The sequence below is a fragment of the Ovis canadensis genome, chromosome 13, assembly GCF_042477335.2.
Source record: "Ovis canadensis isolate MfBH-ARS-UI-01 breed Bighorn chromosome 13, ARS-UI_OviCan_v2, whole genome shotgun sequence".
Lineage (NCBI taxonomy): Eukaryota > Metazoa > Chordata > Mammalia > Artiodactyla > Bovidae > Ovis > Ovis canadensis.
In genome coordinates, this window is record NC_091257.1 from 19,117,239 (window position 1) to 19,134,270 (window position 17,032).

At 55.6% G+C, this 17,032-nt stretch overlaps 1 protein-coding gene across 1 annotated transcript in view; it reads right to left on the reverse strand.

The window, feature by feature from the left end:
* JAG1 (jagged canonical Notch ligand 1) overlaps positions 1-16,320 on the reverse strand; it is a 35,516-nt gene extending 19,196 nt beyond the window's left edge. The window contains exons 1-4 of the mRNA XM_069547091.1: positions 15,704-16,320; positions 14,971-15,276; positions 6,388-6,439; positions 992-1,246 (exon numbers count right to left, since the gene is read on the reverse strand). Of these exons, the coding sequence (XP_069403192.1) occupies positions 992-1,246; positions 6,388-6,439; positions 14,971-15,276; positions 15,704-15,784 (694 nt within the window). The 5' untranslated portion in view covers positions 15,785-16,320. The remainder of the gene's footprint in view (positions 1-991; positions 1,247-6,387; positions 6,440-14,970; positions 15,277-15,703) is intronic.
* Between the last annotated feature and the right edge of the window lie 712 nt (positions 16,321-17,032).

The window sequence follows — 17,032 nt, forward strand, 5'->3', positions numbered from 1 at the left end:
TATGTTTATCAGTCCTTTCATTTGGATCCCAGAAAGGCTACCTTTTCAAATTCCTGTCTCTATTTAAGAAAGCATTTTTGCCCGAGAGACCAGCAAATTCTTCTTTGCCCTGCCCTTCAGCCACAGTTCAAAAATTCATTTTTTAAATTGAGTTTATCTTAAAGGAATTTACCAAATTATATGAACCAAGCAAAGCGCGTTAATGTTCGTAAGAGCCTATTACATGGTTAACTAGAATTACCCACCAATTTGCTCTGAATGAGAACCTTTGTAAAGGAGAAGCCCACAGACAACTCTGTGCACATCTGTGAACTGGTACTAACTCCCTGAATTCTAGCAGTCGGGGCTGACAGTCGATGGGACGTCTAGAGGTGTATCCCACTGTGGGGACATTCACTTCACCGCTCACTCCCCCAAGGCCATGCCCCCAGAGATGCCCAGTGAAGGCTGCCGGGAGGCCACCTTGAGCCCAGGGTGTCGTTTCTCACAGGCTCTCAGACACTGGCTGGGTAACCCCGTCTCAACCAGCATCTGTGTGAGGTCAGGGGCCTTAAGCACGGACCCTGAGAAGTGGGGTCGGGCAGAGAGAAGGCGCTGAGGGCAGCAAGCAGAGGAGAAGAGGCTGAGCCGGAACTGGAATGAGCCGGAGCCTGGCCTTGGTCCAATCCCAGGAGCAGCTCTGGAGTGCGGACTGCAGCCCTGAATCAAGGCTGCGGGGGTGTGGCCTGCACACACCCGTGTCAGCCATTCACAGGCTGAGCCGGAGGGTCTGGGCGTCAGGTGGCATCCGCCTAGCCCAGGACAGTGCTCCAGAGGTGGAGCCGCTGTGTGGGGTTAGCGGGCAAGGCTCACTGCGGGAGGGGGTCCCGACAGCAGCTTTGTGTTTGGGGCCTAGAAAGCAGCCCCCATCTCCCAGCCCGAGATGCCAGCTGACTGGAGGCGGGTGAGAGCGTGGCCCTCACAGCGACAGCCGTCGAGCATACTCACACACCTTTGTTGCACTCTGGGCCCATCCAGCCTTCCATGCACGTTTTGTTCCCATTCTGGTCGCAGGCATAGTGTCCAAAGAAGTCGTCTCTGGGTCGGCAGAACTTATTGCAGCCGAAGCCGTAGTAATAGTCATCGCAGGTTACTCGGATCTGATACTCAAAGTGGGCAACCCCTGTGTTCTGCTTCAGCGTCTGCCACTGCCGGCCAGGGTTAATCATGCCTGAGTAGGAAGCCTTTTCAATGAGGCTGTCAGGTTCTAGAGGGGGGAAAAAAGGATTAATCCCAGTGACCTTCACATCGGAGATTCCTCCCCCAACCATTCTGATGATTTTTCATAACATGCACCTGGTAAAAAATTCAAACCGTACAAAAGGGCAGAAAATGAGCCATTCACCTCCCTCTCCAGAGGCAACCACCATGCCTTTACCTTCTTACTTCCAGTATTTCAATAAAGTGAAATTATTTACCTCGCTTCTGACATGTGCATTGAGGTTGTTTTTGGCCTTTTGTTAATAAGTAAGGCCACAAGGAACAGCCTTGAACATATATGCCTGCATGTGGTTCTAAAAGAAAGAAATATCCCAGAAACGGAAGTACTAGGTCAAAGACACACACATAAACAACCCACTTCCACCCAGAAAACTCCAACCACCAGAAACGAAGCCCTGTCCTGCTCTCCCACCAGCAGAGGAAACTTTCCCAACAGCAATGCCAACACTGTGTTACTGGACCTTCTCACTTAACGGGTATTTAAGTGATGGTGAGGACCCTTTTGACAAAACCATGTGTATCTGTTCCCCTGAACTGCAAGCCTGTTTCTCTCCTTCACCAAATCTTCTATTGCTGTTGGTAATACTGGTTTGCAAAAGCTCTTTATATGTAATAGAAAGAGGCCCCTCTCTTACAGGTTACTCTCCAAGAAATTTCCTTATCCCAGGTCAAGGTTAACAACCTTTCTTTTCTGGTTTTAGAGTTGTGTATTTTGCTTTAGAAAAGCTGTGTCTACTCCCAAACTCTCCACTGGAAACCAAAGAGTAATTCTGGGTGTTTTTTTAAGTTGAAAACTTTGTTGCCTCTTAAGCTGGTGTTTAAACAGCAATACCACGAACTTGATGTATTTGAACTTTCACCTTTGCCCAGACGACAGATGGGAAAATCATTCACCCCAGTTTACAGACAGATGGACTGAGGGTTTTTTTCCAACCAAGTCAAGTTCCTTAAAGAGTGCCTAGACTCACCCGGGGCCGAAAGAGCCCCAGAAAGAGGCAGTGGTCCCTGCCCTGAGGTCACTCATCATCTAGTCAGAGACAAATACAAAAACAGCTCCAAACTCAGGTGTCCAGAGCTCAGGGCAGGGCTGCGAGAAGGAAGCCAGGCCCCAAGTCAGCACCCAGCCCGGTCCTGTGTTTATTTTCTTAAACCTGCTGGCACCAACCCTGGACACCTTGTCAAATCCAAGGCCGCCTTGGAGCGACCGGTAGAGCCTGCGTGCAGTATCTTTGTGATTCTTACCCACCCACAACCCCTGTTTTCCTAGGCCCATGGCCTGTGCTCATTTGCAAGGCTGGGCAAACGCCACAGGTGACCAGGACACGGGCCTCCTGGGTGGCCTCGGCCACCCTCCACCTCAAACAGCGCCTAGTCCGCACCCTCTGGGCGCTTACCTTTGGGCAGGACAAGCCTTGGACAAGCCCGCATACCTGCAGACCTACACCCCAGCACGCATGAGGCACTTGTAGAGAACGCTCTCCTAACCTGAGTTTTGCAAATAAATGTGGGCCAAAGAATGACAAAAATGTCCCTCTATTAACTGTGTGTTTACTCTGCTGGTTCAATTAAAAAGTGGAGTGAGCCATTACCATGCGACGATGAGATCTTAATAAAGGAATTACTTAAACACACTGGCCCTGGCTCCAAGGCCTCCCCTCCACTCAGGCAGGTAACAACAAACAGTTCAGACGGGAGCCCAGGGTAATCCGAAAGGCACGGGGCTGCCGTGGCATCAGTCAGTGCTCTGGTATGCTTTCTGTTTCCGGGAGATGTTGTGGGGCATCACGTCGGAATCCTCAATGGGGCGGACAGGGCTGTACAGCTGCCCTCACACCTGCATGACAGATTCTCCCTAAGGGCTGAGAGGGAGCCTAGTGTGTCTGTGACACACTCCCTGGATCCGGCTTAGAGAGAGCATGTCTGCTGACTGCTGCTTCTAAGCTCCTGCCGCCTGAATCACTCTTCCTATCAGCTCGGGGCACTACCGGTGTTTCTGGGAGAGTTCAGTCAGCAGTCGAGTATTAAGACTGGAAGGGGGACTTCCCTGGCAGTCCAGTGGCTAAGAATCCACATTCTAATGAAGGGGACGCTGGTTCGATTTCTGGTCTGGGAACTAAGATCCCACAGGCTTTGCAGCACAGCCAAAGATAACAATGATAATAAATAGTAATAAAGAGAGTAGAAGGGGATATCAGCAGGTCTTCCTGCAATCGTGAACTGCGTGAAGATGGAAGGCAAAGCACCCGCAACAGTTCTGCAGGCCAAGGAGGAGGGTATGAGAGGCAAGTATGAGCAGAACCCTGGAACCACGCCAACCACAAATCTAGACGGTAACCTTGGCCAAGAAGGCTAAGTAAGATATAAGGAAAATCTGGTCTAAGGATGCCAACTCGTGTTTACATACCTATTGATCAGAGTGATAAAAAGAAATCATTTGCTCTGGGAAAGAGTAAAATCTACATCCTTAGACAGTGCAGTCCTGAGAGGTAACAGCAATCACCTTGAGGGCAGATGACAGCAAGGTCAGCCTCAGACAATACTTTCTAACACATGTGTATCTCCTGGGCTTCGTGTAGCCCAGGCTCTGCTCCTCAGGGTTCACTGCAGAGCTGCTGTGAGAAGGAATTCTCAGTGCCAAAGCTCAGGGCTCTGCCTCTAAATCTGAAGCCTTGTTTGGTCCTTAAAGAGCAGCCAACTCCACTTGGGTTACTACACATCTTCAGGTTCTGCCCTCATGGAGGACAGTCCCCTTGGGAGGCATAGAGCGTGAAGGGAGTAAAAAGCGAAATACTCTAGGGAGAGGAACAGCATGTGCAAAGGCCTTGAGGCAGGAGAGAATGTGATGCATTTGAGAACAGAAAGGTGACTGGTGGGGTATGATCATACGGCCGTGACAGCTGACAGCGTGGCATGTGAGATGGAGCAGGCAGGGAGACAAAGCCGGGCTGCGTGAGTGGCTTTGGTGCCACACAGATACTTGTCCCAAGGACAACAGGAAGCTGCCAAATGGCTCTCAGAAAGGTGACACTCAAATGTTACACTTTGAAAAGATGAAGATGGCAGGAGCATGCAGAGAGCACCAGAAGCAACCAGGGCAGACAGAGGTCATTAATTCAGCCGTTACTGCAGGCGTGCAGGCAGGAGCAGCCGGTGGCGCAGACCAGGACTCCAGCGGGACGCCAGTGAGGTGCTGGACACAAGACTTTCAGGACTCGGAGGTGGATTAGACGCCGACGCGGAGAGAGGGCGGTACATAGCAGTGCTGCCCAGACTCCTGGATTATGGTCCTGGGCGTTCAAACACTGCTGCCAGTCACCCATTGAGGGCCCTAGGCAAGCTCTGCTTTGGGAAGGGAAGATGACACATCGGGTTCTGAACATGCTATAATTCAGGATACCTTGGAAGCACTGCCAAAGGGAAGCTGAAACAGCAAGTGGGTAAGCCACTCCCAGCAAACTCCAGCCCCTCCTCGTCGGGTTCACAACGTGAGCCTCAGTGCCCTGCAGGGTACACCCCGTGACTTGAAGGCAACCCTTCACTGCAGGAGTAAAGGTCTGAAAGCCCTTTATCCCCACCCCAACGTTTCGGTGCACTTCCATGGTTTCACCTCCCAGCAAGGGACGAGAGGCTCCAGAACCCCTAAATGGAGCAGACAACCCCAGGCAGCTCTGGGCGGGCCCCCGCTTCCGGGGAAGAGCCCCCTGGCCTGTGGGTTGATGAGAGGCCTCGGAAGGGCCCTGCAGATGCTCAGGGCTCTCTGCAGACCCTGGCAGGTATCCTGATCCGGCTCTCACTAGGAGCCGGTGGGAACCTCAAGGATGTTTGCTCCACCAACCCGTGTCAACATGGACACCAGGAGAGCTGAGGAGCCTATTCCCGCCCCACCCCCATCACCCCAATGCTTAGTGACCACTGCAACCAGGTCCCTGTGACATAATGCTCACCCAGCCCCCAACGCATGGCAGGGGAGGGGGCAGAACCAACAGGAGCCCACAACCCTGACTGGCACCAGCTGCAACCCAGGCTGGGCACAGACTCCCTGCCCACCCCCCCAACAGCGGGACAGGGCATCGCTCGGGGACGACAGATCTCGACTCAGATGCCAAAGGGAGGGGGTGACCCAAACAGCCTGCAGCCCCTGGTAATGGGCTCAGCAGCAACCAGGTGGGCCCAGGCGGCCCAGTGAGACAGGGCAGGCCCGACGGTGCCCTTTCTGGTATTCACCGATCCCAGAGTCAGGAAGAAAGAGTAAGGCGAGAAGAGAGGGAAATGTTACCAGCAGCAACACTCCAAGGTCGGGGTCAGAGGATGAGCCCCGCAGAGGGAGAGGCCAGGGACAGCGGGCTGACGGGCCCCTCCTTTTGAGCAGGCAGACTCGGATTTCAGCGTGAACCAAGATTCCCCATGACAACCACCCCGGTCCTGCTGGCAAAGGGGAACTGACAGAATCAGCCAGGGAGGGGAGGCGTAGTGCGAAGGTGCAATTCCAGAGCAGAGGCCCTGTGCTAGCCAGCTGGCTGCCATGCCCACTCGCGTCCTCCAGGGCTCCCCCAGCCCCTGCGCCGCCCCACCCCCGCCCGCCCACCCCAGAGGGCCCCGTGCTGAGAACAGGGTCAGCTTTCAGAAGGGGACGAGGCCAGCGTGGTGGCCTTGAGGCACTGGAACCAGCTTCCACGAAAGGACTGTCATGCCCAGTGTGGGAAACAGACCGCTCAGGGCTCACCTGCCCACCGAGTGAAATTCAAGGTCGGTCTTTCGAGCCCAGAGCCACCTCTCTGGGGCTTTATCTTTCTGATGAGAGATTAAACGCTCACTTAAAATTTAAATGGACTTTTTAAAAGTCACGACTTTGATCCTTTCACAGTCTACAAGGTTTTAGAGTTGTAAAACCATTAAGATCTCTATCCTAAAGATAATCTAAGGCCTGTATTCAGGGGCTGAGTTAACTAGAAATCTGTTCTGGCTACTTAATATTCCAAGGGAACATTCTAGGGGAAGGGATGGAAAAAGGTTCCATGGAGAGGTTCAGGGTGGGGGGGGTGGGTGGGTACAGAAGAGCTCCGACAGGCCCAGGGACCCGCTGTGCGCTTCCAGACTCGCAGCCTGAGCCCGTGGCTCGATACTTACGGACAGTGTCATTGCTGGAATCCCACGCCTCCACAAGCAAAGTGTAGGACCTCTGAAACACAGATAAAGAACAGCTCAGTATTCAGAAACCGGGGTCAGCTCACAAAGGTCAGCTTTTCTCGGCCTGCCTGCACGCTCTGCCAAATAAAACCGTGCGCCAAGACAGGACCTATCTTTGCCGTGAAGCGAGGTCCTGGGTGTTCAGACCCAGACCAGCTCCCCATGCACCCCCAGCGCCCACCTCAAGTTGACAGAAGACACAGCGCTCCCAGTCGTCCGCAGGCAGGTAGCCCCAAGTTCCAAGCGGGAAATGCCACCTCCCAATTTGTGCATACTCGCGGGTGGTTTCCCCAAACTTCCCAGCCCCTGAGCCTGACGCCTGAGCAAGCTGCACAAAGACCTGACTCTCAGCTAAGCCGCCCAGGTATCCGGGCTGGGGAGTGGGGGTGCTCGTCCACTGAGGAGGGCTGCGGGCTGCTGTTTCTCTCCAGGCCTTGCTGGGGAGGCCCCTGGGGGGCCCCCTTTCCTTTCCAGAACCCCTTTGAAAGCCCTGTCTGTGTGAGACCATCTCAGCTCCCACAAGTATCAGGTGACTCTAGGAAGCAGGAGGGGTGGGTAGGTGCAAAGAGACTCTGAAGACAAAGGCAGTAACCTAACTTAGGGGTGCACATTGCTGGGGGTGGGGGTGCTGGTAGATGATAGGAAAGAAAGTATAAAAGGAAGAAAGAGCTGCACTCTATGGTTATATTTATTGATAAACTTATCTGTCAATACGATCTCACATTCCAGGAATAATCAGAGTCCACTAACCAAACAAATTCCCTGGACACTGGCGGGATGCCAGCCATTCTACTGAAGGCACCTTTTATCTTTCAGCTTATCTCAGAATTCCACCTCTCCCCCCAAAATCCAAGCCATTAGCAAATTCCCGCTTTTACTCAAATCTTCATTTGTAACTTAGGATGAGGTCAGTCTCACAAAACACCAGGCTTTCAAGAAAGCGTCTGCTGTCTTCGTGATGGGAAATATGTCCAGGAGTGGGTGGGATGGGGAGGAAGGGCACGTGAACGTTTCTATGCCCACCCCCTGCCTTTCACTATCCAACACCAGTATGCTGGGAAGAGCAGCGTATATCGATCAAACAGTACTGTGCCACAAGAAGGTAACTACAAGGTGAAGGCAAAAACTGAAGGGGGGAGGAAGAAATTTTTTTTAAAAAAGAAGCTTCATTCATAACTTAAGGCAAGCTTACTGCTCACACAGCGACCCAGCAGGTCTTTGAATATAAAAATATCTTGTGATAGACCCTGCCTTGGAATTCAGCCGAAATATGTTTCATACTCAAAGTAGAGTAGGATTCCATTTCGTTCACTGATAACTGTGGGAAAATGCTCTGAGAAGCAAGCAGAACCAGGCAAGTCGGGGCATATACCCAGCCCTCTCCTGCGACCGGCCAGAGGTCCAAATTCACTGCTGTCATTGTTGATATTTTATTAGCAAAAGTCACACCTTATTTACTGCCTCTACGTTTCCTACGATTCCCTAGAAATTACAGGACCCCTCCCTGAGAACAGCAAGAAGTAAAGTTTCTCTAGGGACTGAGATGCGAGCCCCGTCCAAACAAGGCCACATGTGGGGCTGATGCTGGATAGCGAAGCCCTTCACTTCCCAGTCACAACGAGACCCACCCACCACTTGCACATACCGCTGCAATTTATCCTCTGATTAAACGCACCAACACGCGGCGTTCTGACAGACTTGCACCAGCACTAAACACGTGATGCCCACGAGCCCCACGCAAGGAAGGGCCTCTGGGATCAGCTGGCGTGACAGCAGCGACTGCTTAATGCTCAAGGGAGGGGGTGGCATCGTTTTCACATTAGGTTCTAGGAGGCCAGGCTGCCTTCAGACTCATCCTCCCAGAACTAGGAGACCTCAGAAGCCGCTAGCCAACACGCCCCGCCTCGAAGGGAAGGAGGGCCCGCATCTGGGTCTTCCCACGAACCGCCTTCTAGGTGACAGAGGTGGGCTGGGGGCTGCAGCATTAGCCATCTTGGACCATCTCACTCCCAGGCTTCAGAGCAGGGACCACAGTTCTAGGACTCACCTCCTGGGGCAGGAGGACTCCTCCCCACCCAACCTTCAAGGCAAAGAATCCTTCGGAGGCCCCTATTAGGCATTCTCACCCCCCACTCCGTCCCCACACTATAGATCAGCAATCGAGATCATTTGGCAATGATTATTAGTTGCCAGAGAGCTTTAACTTTTCCCAGGCCCACGTTTAACCTCTGTGCATCCCAGAAGGTACATCCAAACTCCAGGGTCCAGACCATGCATGCGCACCTTATGCCGTCAAGGCCAGGTACCAGGTCCCAAATTGGCATTCTGCTACAATCATTCACACCCAAATGGCCGCTGCCAACCTAACCCCAAGGGAGGCAGAGTCCCAGGTCCCTCCTCACAGCGTGGCACGGGGGGCAGGTGAGATGACTGGCAGGTGTTCCAACTTACTGATAAGTTCATACAAACACCCCCACCCCCAAAGAAACACAAAAGAAAACTGCACACACCTGGATTTTTCTTGGTTTCAAGCTATGAGAACAGGATTCTTATATAAAGCTACCTGGCATTCATCTATTTTTCCTTTTTTTCCAGAAGAACAGCCAGGGGGCAAAGCAGGAGGGATGGGCAGGATCAGGCCTTCAGTTTGGGCTCACAGAGTGAGTGGCTCTGCCCCTCCCCAGCTCCAGGGAACCTGGCAACCTGGGAGGTGGGTCTCCATTCTGTGCAGCAGGAAGGCACAATGGTCAGCTTTCAGAAGGCCCTTTGGAGAGGATGTCCTGGGATTCTACTTCGAGGAGGGTCCTGGCCTCAAAGCGCTCCTGTGCCTGCCCCTGCCCCTGGCACCTGGGCTGCGGGAGGCCCGGGTTCCACACCCATCCCACCTGCGGGGGTCACCTTGGCACTGGGCAGAGTGGCAAGCACTTAACTGCCACATTAAGAAGGGGGGATGTGAGAAACAAGGGTGATTGTGCTGACAGCTGGGAGCTTCCTTTTCCTGGCAACAGTGGCAGCCAAACCAAGCTCTGAGAAGTGGCTGTTTCCCCTCCTGCCAAGCTGACGGACACAGAAAACCCACCCTGCAAATGGCATGCATGCAACGTCCAGAGGCCCCGGCGGGCGGCAGGGGTGCACCCTGGGAGTGCCCAGTGTGCCCGGGGGGCCATTGTATGCAGTCATCGCCCCGGTCAGGCTGGGGCCCTGGGCTCTGCTGACTCGACGGTCGCGTCCTGTGGCTGGCCCTGTATCTGCACTATTTGTGAGGCGGCAGCATTATTCCCTGTAATCCTCGTTTCAGTCAATCTGGCCACACTATTGTCCTGCCTGCGTCTGGGTGGCCAGAGTAGAATATATTCCAGGCACAAACATATTACATAAAGGCTCCAGAAATGCCATGTGTGGGTACACACGTGCTCACCCCGACAACTCACGTGTGTGGCGGGGTTTGGGCAAAGTGAGGCACACAGCAGGGACAGCCACCCCATGGCGTACAGCTGAAACCTCAGTCATAGAAAGCAATTTAGTCTGCAGGGCTTGACATTTCAATAGAGTCTGATCTGGTTACAAAGGGTGATTTTCTCATGAAACCCCACCTCAAAGACTCAGCAAGCGGGGCCCCAAAGCTCGGATCCAGATTGAAGACTCTCAATGAGATGCCCCCACCCCCTTTCCCATCGTTACCCCTACCTGTCTGAAAAGCATCCCACTGATAATTAAATGCACCAGTTACAAAAGGGTGGCGAGGTTAATAGATAGAATACCGAGAAGCCAGCCAAGCACAACCGTCCGGTTCACACAGAGCAAGCCTGAACAAGATGCCTTTCTACTCATTTACCAAAAGTGCAGAGAGGCTGGGCTGAGCTGGTAGAGGACCCTGGACGTTTGACTATTTATGTACCACTTTTAACCACTGGGACCCACGCTGCGGAACTGCCTCCCTGCACACACACTGCACCAGAGACAAATGTCTTTGGTGCCATAAAATCAAGGGCCACGGGGGAGGGATCAGAGACCAGCATGGGAGTCACAACACAGGCACTTAGCGGCCCCCCCCACCAAACCACCCCCCAGCAACTCCCCATCCCCCGCCACCAGATAGAAGCAGGACATTTCGGAACCCAGAGGCCTACTCCTCCTCCCCTAGAAAACCCAAGAATCATCACTTTCCATGTGCACTATTAAAAACATCTTCCTAAAGTTGAAAACTAGGTTAGCTGTGTTTGGGTCTAACATTTTTTTTTTTTTAACGTATTTAGACTGGAGCAGCTTGGCACCTCACCTCGGCAGAGAGGGTAGAAACGTGTCTCTAGAAGTTTACCAAGGGGAATTCTCAGGAATATTTGCCTTTACAGATTACCATGCTAATTGTATGCATGTCCAGAGATTATGTATTCTTACACGGTAACTACTCTTGAACTCTTGGCACTAGAACCAGGTTCTGGCCCTCCTACAATGGGCCAGCGGCTGCTCCAAATCTAGCCCAGGCCTCTGTATTCCTGTTTTCAGATCAGGACATGAAGACTCTTTGTTGCCTTGGCTTCGTTTTTTCATGAATAACATTTTCCCTCCATGCTAAACTTTTCACATGCCTTCCATCCAAAGGTCCGTTACAACCGTTTGCTGTACAGATTTTAGGCAGTGTTCAGATGGCTGGCTTTCTCGGAGGCTGCGTGCTTTGTAAGGGGCTGCTGCCCCTCCTCCTCACCCACCCAACTTCCCTAAGTGCCTGCATGCCAAAAGCTCTACCAGTCTTGAGAAATGTTTGAAGTCCCTGTAGAATGATGGGTGTGGAATTGGTGGGTTGCAAACTCATGTACATACTGGAGATTTGAATAAGTTGCTAAGAAACAAGACAACAAGGAGAAGAACACACCGAGGCTACACCTGGCAGAGGAAAAAACTATGAGAAACCTAGTACCTTGCACAGGAGTCCACGTGGGGGGCAGCCACTCTGCAGACCCACAGCACCAAGTGAGCACAGCTCCATTTTCTCCCCAGCCAGGTTTTGCAATGCAGACATATCATTTCATCGCTTTAGTATGAGGGAGGTGTTTTAGGGCAAAGGGTGTTTTCCCCACACACAGAAAGTCCCTTGCTATGAGCATGTACGCACGTGAGCTGTCTGTGTGCACACACGCTGATCACCTGGGTGGCACATTCTGACTGCAGAAAGGGGCCAGGTCCAGTGAGAACCCCATCCCTCCACTGGCTACCCAGGGACTGGGAAAGTGAGAGTCATTCAGTCATGCCTGACTCTATGAGACCCCATGGACGATACAGTCCATGGAATTCTCTAGGCCAGAATACTAGAGTGGGTAGCCTTTCCCTTCGCCAGGGGATCTTCCCGACCCAGGGATCGAACCCAGGTCTCCTGAATTGCAGGCAGATTCTTTACCAGGGAATTTACAAGTGAAGTCCCAGGGACCCGGAAGGACAGCATAAAAGGCAAAGGCATGTCGGTTGCAGTCTGTAACTAACCTTATAGCATCTGAATTACCCAGTGTTAATGGCATTTAAATAAGAGGCTGAGAGGTTGAGGTGCCTGAACTACTTCTGACAAAGTTTCTCCGGATTCACTTCACTCTAAGGCCAGCAAAGCATCAGGAGAGCGAACTGGGGTTCCTAAAAAGCTTTTCAGGCTGGATAGTGCTAATTACACTAATGTATTTTTAATGAGCAGGCACTCCTGGGATTTAGTACTAATTTTGGAAAGTGCAACTTACCCATTTCAGTGATTTCTAAATGGTTATTCCCCAATCTTTTCCCGTTGAGCCCAATTACCTTTGATAATGTATGGTCTTATCACTGGGTCCCCTGATTGGAGGATCATAAATCAGCCTCAGTGCTTCAAGTCAAGCCCCTTCCAGCAGCACTGCTAGGGTAATTAGAAGCCACGGAAGAAAACCACCACCAGGCTGGGGCAGTGGACCCAAGTGGGACATAATCAGATACTGTCTAGAGGGCAGACCCACACCACAGACCTTCTCACAAGGGCACTGTGGATTCTATTTCACATCTGACCGAATCATTTCCTCTTCTCCCATTCCAGACCATGAGCAGTTGTTTGATTTGGGTCATAATTCCAAACAAAAGACGTGAATTATACCACCTTCTAAAGTGACCTTCTTCTCTGCACTCTGAACCACCTCTCTACCACTTTCAGCAAACCTGGGAGGACCCATGCAGATGGTAACTGCGGCTGCCTAAGGGTTAGAAGCTTTGCGGCCTGGAAGTTCAAGGTGTTTGTTTGTTTTAAAAAACCATATCCTCCTTGAATTCTGTACCCAATTCAGCTATCACCTATTCAAGATAGCCCCTTTAAATAGACACACTCATTAATATTTAATTGGCAAGCTGAAATGAAGCTGTGCAATCTACTTCGATATTTATCCAGCTACCTAAGTGCTTTCACTTCAGTTAACACTCATTCTTGCACATTACAGACGTTAGGGTTTCTCCAGCCACACTGCAGCAAACAACATGACACACCCCAAGTCCACACTCCCGTGGGAAGTCAGGCTTACACGGCACAGCAGCCCTTCTGGGGGTGATGGGGTGGGGACGTGTTTATGAGGGACACAGGCATTTGGCCCAGCTTCAAAAGAACCACACTCGCACTGCAGCCCCAGCTGTCTTCCCCATTCGAGAAAAGCCAAGAGTCTATTTCATGGTTGGTGACCCGTGGGGCCTGGAAACCACAGAAGAGCACCAGCGAATCAATCGGCTCCCTGCCCTCATACACCACTTCCGCTCGTTCCCATCTAGGGCTCACTGCCAAATGTCAAAAGGAGACAGACACACCTTCTGGGTCAGCCTCCCCAGCCAGCCTGGGGAGCAAGCCTCCCCGTGCTCATCCCAGCTGGTTCTCTGACCCTGCTCCCCACGAGGAGCCTCAGCCAGCCCTGCAGCTTTCCCACATCACTAATAGGATTCCTTTTATGGTCTTGTGAAAAGCGAGGGGCTCCACACGGATCCTGCCGGCGGTGGAGCCACCTGCGGGCCCCTTCCCCCTAACTCCAAACACACGGTCAAGGGCGAGGGCCATCAGTCCTCACAGTAAACTTGGGTCCAGCCAGATTAAAACGTGGCCAACCTCTTTAGCTTAGAGTTCTCCCTAATAGGGGATTAACAAACAAGATAAACACTCTTTGTAAAACTGAAATCCCGCAACAGGCCCAGTCCTCCGTTCTCACAGAATCCCACAAACCACAGGGGTTTATAAGCCCCCTTTAATGGCACGTTTCTGATAACTGTCTTATCTCAGACAGGCAGAGGGCACTTTGTAGTGCCAGCTCCAGTCAGCGCGGGCCTCGAGAGCCGCCGGGGCTTCCCACACACTCCGAGGCCAGCTCCCTCCCTCCTCCCACAGTCAGGATCCCAGCCCCAGCCCGCGGTAGGAGGCGGCAGAGCGCGCCCCGTCCGAGCACGTGGCTAAGAGGACCCAGCGGGTTACCGAGAGCCCCCTCTCACCGCCCGCCCGCCCAGCGCAGGGCCGGCGAGCCCCAGTCCTGGCACAGAGTCACGCCTCCCGGGCGGCGGGAGTGGGCCAGAGGGCACACACACGTCCCCCTCCCCTTTCTGCTGCGACCGCGCTCGTCTCCTTCCTCCCATCTCGGGATTCTGCCGGAGCCCCGCAGCAGGGTCTGCCTGCCGGGCTCGGGCCTGGAGCGGCTCTGGAGCCGGGGGTCTGTGTATTTGCTCCCGCAGGGCCTGCCTCAGGCGGGCCGCCCGTTCTAGGCTTCTGCGCGCCCCCCAAATGTTCACGGGGGCCGCGCGCCTGCCGGACGAGGGCGCACCCCCGCCCTTCCCGGGGAAGTTTGCAAACACAGCTGTTCCAGAGCCCGGGAACCGCTGGAAGTGAGGCCACCAGAGCTACGCCGCGCGGGGGCGAGGGCAGGAAGGGAACAGCAGGGGGCGGAGGCTCCCGGGCCCGCGGCGCGGGCGAGAGCCCGGCCAGCCCGCGGCGCCGGCCCCCCCGGGCCCTAACCCGGTCCGGAGCGCGCCCCCGCACGCACCGAAATCTCCCGGGGAGCAGCGGGAAGCGGGCTCCCCACACCCTCCAGGAAGGACACGCCCGCCCTCCGGGCTGCTCACGGGAAACGGGAGGGTGCCAATTGGACGGCGTTCGGAGGCCAGAATTGTGCCCAGCCGCCCTCCACAGCGCATCAGGTTTAATTGGTTGAGCAAAGATCATCCATAATGACCCCTGGCTCGGGCGGTTACTCTGGGGCCTCCAAGTTGCAAGTTTCAACCGGCCCTCCCGGGAGCCTTGCCCGACAATACCCTCTCGAGCCCCACTTTCCACTTTTTTTTTTTTTTTTTTTAATGCACGGAGCAAAAAGCGTCCGGGCTGGGGCCTGCCAAGATCTAACACAGAGCCCCGGCTCCCTGACCACCACTATCCCCATCGACGTCCCGGGCCTGCGCCGAGTTTCCAGCCAAGGCCCTTTAAATCCCTCTCCTCTCGCAAGAGAAAGCAGAGCTCGGCCCGCGGGTCCGACCCCCGGCCCGGCCGCCACTCACCGGCCAGGCGAAACTGAAAGGCAGCACGATGCGGTTGCGTCCGTTGCCGCGACTGGCTTTGAGGTCGAAGGTGTTGCCCCCGATGACAGGCGTGGACCCCGAGCCGAAGCTGCATGGCCCCCCGGCCGTGACGCGCGACTGGTACTCCTTGAGGCACACTTTGAAGTACGTGTCACACTCGTCGCGGGAGCACTTGCGGTCCCCCGGGTTCCGGGAGCCGCCGCAGCAGTTCCCGTTCTGAAGCTCCCCGTTCACGTTCTCCATAGATAGGATCTCCAGCTCGAACTGCCCGGAGGCCCCGCACACCTGCCGGCGAGGGAGGGAGAGAGGTCAGCGCAGGGGAAAGTTGTTTTCTTCGAGGGTGGAAGCGGCTACTCCCTCCCCGCCCTCCCCGACGAGCCCTTGGCGCCAAGTGAAACTCATTTTGCAAAACTGGGTGCAAGGACTCAACGCGATTCCCGGGCTTAAGAGGCTCGAGTGTGGGAACAATCCGACACGACGGTCCCCTGGGAACAGGAGCAGCGCGAACGCGCGTTCTACCTAGCCTGGAGGGTACATTAGGGAGCCCGGGGGTCCCCCTGGTCCAGGGGCAGCCTACCGGGCGTAGGGGCCCAGGCGGGAGCCGGAGCCCCGGGCTCCGAAGCCCGCTCCAGACGCTCAACCGCAGGCGTCCAGGACAGCCGCGAGGGGAAGGAGAGGGCGGGCCGGGGAGGGAGGCCCGGCGGGCTCCTACCTTGGCTCGCAGGGCGCAGAGCAGGGCGAGCAGGAGGCTCAGGGGGCGCCCGGGCCGGCCGCGCGTCCGTGGGGACCGCATCGCTGCGCTGCGCGCCGCGGGCACTCGGGACGCCGCCGCCGCTGCTGCTCGCGCTGGTGCTGCCGCCGGTGCTGCCGTCGCCGCTGCCCCTGCGGCCGCCGCGTCCCGGCTCTAATATACTCCGCCGATTGGAGCATGCACGACTGGAAAACAACACCACTTTTCAAAAGCCCTTTCAAGAGCGGCCCGTTCCAGAAGGCAAAGAGCCCGGCCTCCTTTTATTATTCTGACGGCTTCTTTGAGGCGCTCCCCCTCCTCTTCCACCTCCTGGCTTTCTTTCCTTCTCTCGAGCTCCTCTTCTTTTATTATTATGATTATGCGCAGCCTTTTATTCCCTTTCGGATCAGCTGCTTGAAGAGGAGGGAGGGAGGGGAGGAAGAAAAAAAAAAAGCCAGAGCCCAGCTCGCGGACCAGCCGCAGGTAGCACAATGACGCGTGCCCGCCCGCCCGCCCGGCTCTCGGAGAGGGACTCAGGGAGCCGGTCTGGGAGCCGCGGCCCGGGCTAGCCACCTCTACCCAGCGCGCGGGGCCGGCGCATGCGCCCGTTCATATTCATGAGGGGCGTGCCCACCAGCGCCACGCCCCCGGCGCTGGGGGGAACGGGGAAGGGCCCGGGGGCTCCGCGACGCGCGGGGCGGCGCGGGTGCTTGGTGCCGGTGGAGACCCCCCCCAACCTGCGGGCGTTCGGGCCTGGCGGGAGCGGGCGGAGCGCTAGGGGACGTGAAGGCTCTGTTGTTCGGGGGCGCGCGGGCCCCGCGCAGACCGCCCCCTCGGGCGCTCTGGGCAGTGAGCCGCGGGCTGCACGTCGGGGTGTAGGCGCCGCGGCGCTGCGGAGCGGTCGGAGCGGGGCGGCTTCCGCCTTCCGAGCCGCCTGCGTCAGCTGCGGCTTCGCCCCAGGCGCCGGGCCCGCTCCCCGAGAGCGAGCGAGCGCGTCGCCCGGAGCGCGCGGCTGGCGGCGGCGGGGCTGGCGCGCGGGCCGCCGGCTGCTCGCCCCGCGGAGGCGACCTGGGCCGGCGCTGCTGGGAACTTGGGAAAACTTTCCCGGAGCCGGGCTGGCCGCAGAGGCGAGGGGAAGCCTCGGCCGCGCCCCGCTGCCGCCCAAATCCGAGTCTGCGGAGCCCGGGAGGGCCCCCGGCTTCCTTCTCCAACCTCGCCGAGGCGGAGGCGGGGAGGTCGGCGGGGTAGGGGGGCGAGGACCCCGCGCAGGCTCGGCGAGCGGCCGGCGGCGAGGCCGGAGCCCTGGGGCTC